The 8,854-nt window shown below is 42.0% G+C and overlaps 1 protein-coding gene across 1 annotated transcript; it reads left to right on the plus strand.

Annotated features, from left to right (window-relative positions):
- Nucleotides 1-2,903: 2,903 nt before the first annotated feature.
- On the plus strand, nt 2,904-8,854 carry PRXL2A (peroxiredoxin like 2A). The gene is made up of 5 exons (XM_009939142.2): nt 2,904-3,083; nt 3,452-3,543; nt 7,022-7,162; nt 8,068-8,232; nt 8,370-8,854. The coding sequence occupies exons 1-5, from the start codon at nt 2,906-2,908 to the stop codon at nt 8,466-8,468; spliced, it is 675 nt and encodes a 224-aa protein (XP_009937444.1). The 5' UTR covers nt 2,904-2,905; the 3' UTR covers nt 8,469-8,854.

Below are 8,854 nucleotides of genomic sequence, written 5' to 3' on the forward strand. Positions count from 1 at the left end.
CTGGTGGGCTGTGGTAAGGGGTGCCCTGCTGTCGCTTATCCCCGTGGGTTGTGGCTGGGCGGTGTCCTGTTGTCCCATCTCCTTATGGTTTATGGATAAGGGGGTGCCCTGCTGTCCCTTCTCCTTGTGGGTTGTGGCTGGGGGGGGCCCTGTTGTCCCTTATCTCCAGGGGTTACGGCTGAGGGGTGCACTGCTGTGTCTCTATCGCGGGCTGTCGTTTGATGTTTAAAAGCTCTCAGAGTTTGGTCACGAGGCAGTGCGTTTGTATGCCAAGGCGGGCTGGAGGGTGGTGAAGTTGCCTTGAGCTTCAGATTTCCTTGATAAACAGCAGCGAAATGGAGATGAAGCCGCTAGCGGCAAATGCTCAGTTGCTTTCCGTTCAGCCTCTTCACTTGGAGTTTGGTGACATGGATGTGTCAGGGCTCAGCCTGCCTGGTTAGCAAATGTTTTGATAATCCTGGCTGCTATTTCCCGTATGTACTTTTCAAAGTGGCTCACTATGGTGTTTGCTTAGCAGGGGAGGAATTTCAGCATCACCACGTAGAGCTGCTGCTTCCATTCTCCTATGTATTTAAGTAGCAAAAGCTTAGCATATCTAACTTTTTCTTTTTGTCACTGAGTGGAGACTAAAGAGTCCAATTAAACTAAAGAGATGTGTTGGCTAAGCTTAATGATCTTGTTATCAGCTACAGCTGAGTGGAAGCTGGCTTTTAGTCATGCTAAGAATGCTAACAGTAACAATAATGCTAATAAAAATAAAAAGCTATGTGAGAACTACTCATTAATCGGTTGCCACAAATTAGGCAACATTTTTGTACAGAAATGACATGTACAAGCAATTAATACTTGGTTTTTACCCCCTCTCTCCTCTTGTAGCTGAGAATTAAGAGAAGAACAGTTACTAACCAGATAAAGTTTGAGTCCGAAGAGCAGTTGAATAATCAAACACTCAGAGGGAGCTGGGCTATACCTTTTGGGTATGCTACAGAGATTTGAAATCTTAACGCAACGTTGCTGCATTACGGCAACACATCTTCAGTTACATTTTTATCATTTCAAATGCTGGGGTCAGGATGGTCTCTGATGTGAGTCAGAGGCAGATATCAAAAAATTGTTGTTATAATATGACTTTATGTTTGTAAAAAGTATGTAGAGAAAGCAGATAATGGTCAAGGAAGGTTTCCCTTGGACAGAAAGAAGTGGTGAGATGGGGTAGGATCTGTTCTCTTATCTGCGTTATGTTTGTGTAAACTGGCCTTGTTTCCTGCTCGGGATCACGGACAGCTGGCGTTTCTAGATACTGCAGTACCTTCCTTGGAACCAAGCATGCTGTTAAAAGAACAAAGCGATCTTTTTTCTGACATGTTTTGTAGCTATTTCTGCAGGTAGGCGGTTGGTTGTATTTGCTAGTCGGTAGTATTCTGGAGCTAGTTTTAAGGATGGAAAGGGATTTTCTCCCAGAAAATTCTGGGCACTGTGGCTCTGACACAAAAGCGAGGAGCTATTCCTAGTTCTTACTTTCTGAAGTCTGGCAACAACTAGCTGTGGGGATAAAGATTGTGTGTGTCTCTGGTTTATTGCCAGTCACAGCTCAAAATGGTAATGTTTTCCTATATTTATGAGAGAAAAAAATAACCTCTCCCGTATAAAAGTATATACAGACAGCAATATTTACTGAAACAGTCTATCAGGGAACAGGGTTTTGCAGATGGCACTGGAAAAAACTTGCCTCTCTGTGTTGTGTAATACGAAAGTTGTGTGACTGCAAACCTACAGCCCTTTGTAACAAATAGCTGTTGTAAGTGTGCAGTGACTTCTTATACTGCCAAAACTCCCAATGGTTCCTGCACCAGTTACTGCCCGGAGCTGGATCTTGAATTTTGTCCTTGAGGCAGGGTTAAGTGTGCTTTCCTGCATCCTCATAGCTGCTGCTGCCTCACCGGAAGGAGGCTGCCAGCCCTGTCCAGGCGTGGGCAACACGTGCGAGGGTTAGGACTGGGCTGTGGGGGGTTTGTGGCTGGGTGGTGGTTAAATAAATTGCTACGGAACTAGAGTCACCGGTAACGACAAGCAGTGTTTGTACCTCAGGACTCGAGCAAGCGTCTGTAATGGCCTCCATTGCAATGTTATCAGTTCTAACTGATGGGTGTGAGTTGAAGGCGTTTGTTCCTGATGCCATTTCTGCTTTAGCAAGAGTGGAAATTGGTTAGCATATAGAAGGTGCTGTCCAGGGCGTGTTTGTAATGTTGGATCTCTGTGTCTAATAAAATGGTTGAAGGTCTACATGTTTCTGTCTGCAGGCATGACTGATAAGCTCTAATTTTGGTTTGGTGGCTGCTCTGGTCCTAGTGTGGAGCTGTAAGGAACAGGAAACGTTACCAGTTATGGTGAACCAGATATAGTTGTGTGTTTTTTGTTTTTTGTTTTTTTTTTTTAAAGTCTTCTGTGGTATATTTGTAAAATTCACTGTTTAATGTACATTACTGGGGGGGGACCCGTTTAATCTACAAATGCTTCTTTTATGAAAGAAGTCACTGTCTTACTGTAATAATTTAAGTTACTGGCTAACATTGAAGTCATCTTGTCAGAGGCTTTTTATTACGTGCATATACGTCAATCATCTTTCTCCCTGTTGCACCTGAGCACTTTAATCAAGAATGTTTTTGTCAGTCCGGTAGCCGGAAAAGATGAGAGTATCTTGTTGATAGTGTTGATGTGGGTCAGGCGCAGAACTGCAATGTAGCCTAGATCAGTTGACATAAATAAATAATAAATATACAGATCATCTCCAGTCAAACTAAAAATATCTGTGTGAGCTTTTAGTTGTTGTTTTAATCCGGTTCCTGCTTGTCTGGCATCATCAATGTCCAGTGTTAGAGCTGCTTGCTTCTTTCTCTTTCCAGAAATGTCCCTCCTGCCTGACTTTGGGATCTTCACCATGGGCCTGTGGTCTGTTGGTCTCGGAGCCATTGGTGCAGCTGTGACAGGGATTGTCCTTGCTAACACTGACTTATTTTTGTCCAAGCCAGAAAAGGCTACATTGGAGTTCTTGGAGGAGATAGAGCTAAAAACTTTGGGATCAGGTAAGATTCTGGATGTTTCGGCCCACATTATTTGATAATTGGGCTTTTATAAGAACCTTTGTAGGGCCAGGGTTGAAAGAGTTTTTCTTAGTCGTTCCTAGTTATAATGCATAGTTGGGTGTCCTTGATGGCAGATAATTCTGGTGAAGGAAAAGCAACCAAAACTGATATTTCTGGATGAAACATGACACACTTCTAAAAATCAATAAAGCAATAATGGCCTGTTATGCATATCAATTTTTTTTCTGATAGAACTGTATTGGAATGTGGAATTCTTTGCCATGCTTTGTGTTGGTCCTTAAAGCATTAATCGTTATAAACAAGAATGGCTGATACCATTGTTGATGATGTTTCTCCTGTATATACAGAACAAAAAACATTCAAAGCAGGTGAACTGTGGAAGAAGAATGGTGCAGTGGTCATGGCTGTGCGAAGACCTGGATGCTTTTTGTGCAGAGAGGTACTTGCTGGGCTTGGGGATTAACTAGGAAGAGCTGAGGTCTACTTGCATAGATTCCCTTTAAATAAAAGGAGGGGGTGTATAGGACAGTCTCCAGATACATCTGAAGTATTTTAATGGTCTTGTGTCCTAGCCCAAACTGGTAGCCAGCTAACAGCATACGTAGTTTTCTTTGCAACTGGTTTGTATAGTCTAGGTCCTGAGCATTTTCCTTCCGAAGGCAATGGGTAGATGATTTTTACATCTGCCAGGGACCTAGCCCATGATAACTGGAAAGGGAGATTACACAAAATCCAATTGGTAACGAGTCCTGTGAGCTAGTTGTATTCCATATGACCAAAATAAATCTCTGTGAGCCAGGTCGTCTCTGGTCAAAAGCAGCCCAAGACTGGGCTGGCAGAAAGCCAGCAGATAAAGCTCATCAGCAAAAAAGAGATGTGCATAAAGGGGAGTCCCTTGCTGTTCTGAATGCTGCATGTGAGGCAGGAAGGTAAAGAGCTCGAAGACGAGGAGTTACTGTTCCATAACAAGGTGGGTTAGGAAACAGAACTGGATCCTCAAATTGGCATTAGGCTTCTTGGGTGGAGGTGAGAGGAGACACTTAGAATACAATTTGAATGTACCGTGTGCCTGGGAACAGCCATAACTTGCACCTTGGCCATGATTTTTCTCATAGCTGTGGGGAAACATAGCTGTTATGTTGTTACTCACCACTCTGTAACACAGAGTAATTAATATTGCAACCACGTAATTAAGGGATATGCTCCCATGATTAGTAACTGCTTAAGTATGTGTGGAATTCATGGAAGGTTAAAGGTTGAAGTACTTTGCTCTCTGAACAGGTGTAGCGTAGGCAGGAGGAGAACGCGCTATGTGCCTGACTTGATGCCTTTCGCATACAGTCTGACAGGAATTCATTAATGATTTGGGGTTTTTTTTAATGCTAACTTCCTAAGCAGGATTCAAAGAATTGTGGTATTTTTTGGTCAGGAAAAAATCAGGAGAAAGAAATTTATTTTTTTAGTTCTTAGTTTTGGTGCAAAACTTCAGATTTTTAACAGAGGCAATCACACTACTGATCAACTAATTAGGGCAAGGAATTGTTTTGTATTTTAACTGTGAAAGTTTGAAAAAGCTTTTAAATTGTCTGAACTGAAGTTATTCTTGATTGTTGCATACTGAAAGCATTTTTGTGAGTTGACTCTTACCTTTCTCCTAAGAAAATTCAGTTGCCTTTTTTTTTTTTTTTTTTTTGTCCATTGATGTTTTGCCATGGTATGAAAGCTGCTTCTTTCTGCACTGTCACTGACTGAGCTGGTGGAATGGTTCAAAACAGGTGACCTGCCATATCTCTTAACCTACATGTGGTAGGTTTTTGGGTTTTGGGTTTTTTTTTAAAGAGACAAAATACACTTGCTTCCCACTATCTTACATCTTGGAAAGGGTGTTGAACTTTGTCCTTGTTGACAGCACCGAGAAGGAATATATACTTTCCTGGACACAGTGGTGGGGTTGAAAAGTGGCCGTTGTACCTCATAGATCACCGACCTGATACCAGTGGTGAGGGCATGCTTCCATCATCCACTGCAAAGGATGTCACAAACCCTACTGGAATGATGTCTTTGGATCCTCGAGGACTGGTGCCTGTGGACTTAAGAAATACGGAGTCTTTTATCTCCATCATCTGCATCCAAAGTAATCAGATTCCTTTTTTGTTAGTTAGGATAGACTATGTTTAACAGGACTACACTTCTACATTTCATGGTCTGGATCTGGCCATGTAGTGATCTGGTGCTCCAGTCATTGTCAAAGTGCCATGGGCTTACTAAATCTTGTAGGTATCAGTTCAAGCATTCTAAAGTAGCAGAAGAGCCACAGTTGAACTATCAGAGGGACAAACTGAAATGGGAATTGTTCTTTTGGGTTGCCCCTGCCTTGGCGGAGAGAGAAAGTATTCTGGCTAGGGTGTGCTTGTCTGCTTTTCACAAAATGAAAGAAAACAGTTTTATAGACGAGATGAAATGGTCACAGCCCCATGGTAAGGCTGTACAGCTGTTATGTGCTATAATTTGCCCACAAAAATAGACTTCTTTGCTTTCTCTTATTGTATCATTTTTAAATAGCAGTGCAGAAAACCAAGTCAGGTCTAGTCCAAAGGTGCTGCTTGAAGTCTAATGTCTAGAGAATTTTAAAGCTTAACTGTGCTCTTACATTATTCCTGCTCTTTCCCCTCCCAAAAGTAAGGAGACACAAAATAAACCCCACCAAACTGCTGAAGTGCCTTTCTCCAAAAGGCTAATCGAGGTTTGATGGTACCACTGTCTCTCCAGAGACAGCAATTTCTGGTCTTACAGGGGACTCCACTGCACTAGCCTGGAACATCACTTCTCAGACATGCTAGGTCACAATACAATTTTTTTTTGTTGTTGATTATGAGAGTTTTGAACTATATAAAAAAATCCCTGACAAAATTGCTGTTAACACCCCCCCCCTCCCTTTTAGAAAGCTCATAAGGCTTTTTGCTGAAGGAAAACAGAAAATAATTACCAGCACTTTTGGAACAGAAAAGTGGGGAAAGAGCTAACAAGTGTAAGCTGTGATCCTTTAGCTCTCACACTCACTACTCCGTGTTTGCTTCTGATGCTGATCCATCCTTTTTCATTTCCTCTGAAAAAGAGAGTAGTGAACTGGAAAGCTGCCCTTAACCTTTCACCTGCTGATGTCTTTGTCTGATATCTTTTCTCCTGTCTGTTCATCCCTATCTGTCTGCTACTTGATACTCAGTAACTTCTAGATACCCCGTAAGCCTTTGAGTTAAGGCATGTCGGTGAGGTGGCTGAGGGTGCTCATGTGTCCGTTTTTTGAAGTATGGAGTTCTTTGTGGGAGTTTTGTCTGGTGAAAATGACCTTTCTCCATTGGAGATGAGAAGAAATGTATTTGTGGTGTGCACTCTGATCTCTTGGAAACCTTGGAGGCCTTTGTGAAAACTGTGGGAAGTGAGATTCCTTCAGCAGAACAAAAAACCCAGCAGATAAGTGGTGACACCTTCCGCTCTTACAGACCAGAAAAAGCAGTATTGCTTCTGGGATACTGAAGGTATTCCCTGATTGTTTTCACTGTTCAAGTCAAGTGGTGTGCAGGCATTATCTTTTCACTGTTCTCTAAACACTCCTGGCACAGGCAAGGTATATCTGCAGCTTTGAGTTAAAACTATGTTTTATCCAGGATTTTAATATTTTACCTCGTAAATGCTCAAAAATCTCTGTCCTCTGTGCTTAATGAAGAAAATGATAGTAAATATAAAGAAGACCTGCCTAGGAGTAGAGCTAGCTTAAATGTCTGGTTTACAGGTCTGTTTCTGTTTTGCGCCACAAGCTAGAACTTATGCAAGTTTCTGGTGCTCTTGAAATTCAAGGTGAAGCTTTCCAACCTCCATCTACTGCCTGAAATGTTTGGGTTTGTTTTTTCTTTTCTTAGGAGGCTTCTGAGCTCTCCTCTCTGAAACCTCAGCTGTCCAAGCTGGGGGTCCCTCTCTATGCTGTTGTTAAAGAGAAGATAGGGACTGAAGTGGAGGATTTTCAGCATTATTTCAAAGGAGAAATCTTTCTGGATGAAAAGGTAGAGTGAAGTTGGTGTTCTTTTGTTTAAAAACAAGCTTATGAATGTCCTCTGAAGAGCTTGTATAAATAATACAGTTAGAATGCAGTCTGAATGAAAAAGGATTTAGTAGTGTTGTAGTTTAAGAAGTTAATTAGTTTTGCTTTTCTATATATTTATGTAACGTGCTCAACTTACAAACTGTTCTGCAGCTATGCACTGATAACATCCTGTTGCAGGATTATTCCTTCCCTCCCCTTTAACAGGTAAACAGTATGGCCTATGAATATGTATTCCTTTCTTCCACCGGCTGTGTGACTTGCTGATGTTTGTGCCAGTACACTGGCACATGCTGTATTGCCAGTCTCACGTCCTACAAAACCACAGCCCTGCTTACTCCTTGAGCCAGAAGACACATTTAGAAATCATTTGGCTTCTGATGGAAGAAGAACACATAATAATCAACTAGAAGATACCTTTATTTTCACTCCCCGCTCTGCCTGTGTGAAAGAATCCGGGTGACTTAAAAAACAAATGGCTGATAAAGTTGCAGGACTTGGCACCACTGTTACCTCTTTACCAGCATTTTTTTTTGTACATACTTCAAAAATAAGAAAAAAGAGATCTGTCACAAAGCGCCCTTGTTGTCAGCAATAGGGATGTAGGTGTGTGTGGGGCTTAGATGCCTGTGGATCGGCTTGAAATCTACATGAATGGTGGTAGCACCGGTTGGCTGTGTGGAGGTACGTGGTCACGTAGTGCGTTAAAGAGGTTAGTTCACATGCAATTTCTTTTTAGCTGTGCCTGGTTAGCTTTTGTGTGTTGCGGCCTTTCTTGGGTACAAGGTTGGCTGGTTTCCTGAATTTCATTTGGGAGGAAAAGTCATTTTTACTTTGTTTGCTAGGGTATTTTCTGTTTCCCTGCAGAAAGGCTTCTATGGTCCACGCAGACGAAAAATGATGATGTCGGGCTTCTTCCGCCTTGGAGTCTGGCAAAATTTCTTCCGTGCTTGGAAAAGTGGATATAGTGGTAACCTGGAAGGAGAAGGATTCACCTTGGGAGGAGTATATGTGATTGGGCCAGGAAAACAGGTACTGCAGGCCATCTAGGAGGCTTTTATGTCTCCTGTTAGACCAAAAGTTTCATTTCTGGAATTGTTCAGTTGCTGATCAGTTGATCTCCCATGGTGAGACTAGCGTGTGAATTTATCTCTTGTGTCTTTGACTAGGGTGTTTTACTGGAGCATCGTGAGAAAGAATTTGGAGACAAAGTCAGCCTTCCATCTGTCCTTGAAGCTGCTGAGAAGATAAAACCACAAGCTTCATAAGCAGAAAAATACTTGCACATGTTTCTGATCACAGCTTGAAATGTAGAATGCATCTGTTTCTTGAACGTGCAGTTTATTTGCTTCTTAACTATTTAGTGATCAACTTGGAGGAAAGATTCTGTATTCAAACATAGAAAAATATGAAAATCTTCTTGGATCTTTTTTTGTTGCTTTGCAGCCTTTCAGGTGGTCAGGTTTTCAACTGCTCTTTTGTGTCTGACTGTATTAATGAAAAGCTGGGTCTAACATCTGACCTGGCCTGGATGTTTCCAGTCAGAGGCTGTCGGTTGAAAACCTGTCTGCCTCGGGGAGCAACACTCTGCTAAGGCTGCAGTAATGGAGTACCAGCCGAGGTTGGAGGATAATAAAACTTTACATAAATGAAA

Source organism: Opisthocomus hoazin, chromosome 6 (assembly GCF_030867145.1).
Source record: "Opisthocomus hoazin isolate bOpiHoa1 chromosome 6, bOpiHoa1.hap1, whole genome shotgun sequence".
Lineage (NCBI taxonomy): Eukaryota > Metazoa > Chordata > Aves > Opisthocomiformes > Opisthocomidae > Opisthocomus > Opisthocomus hoazin.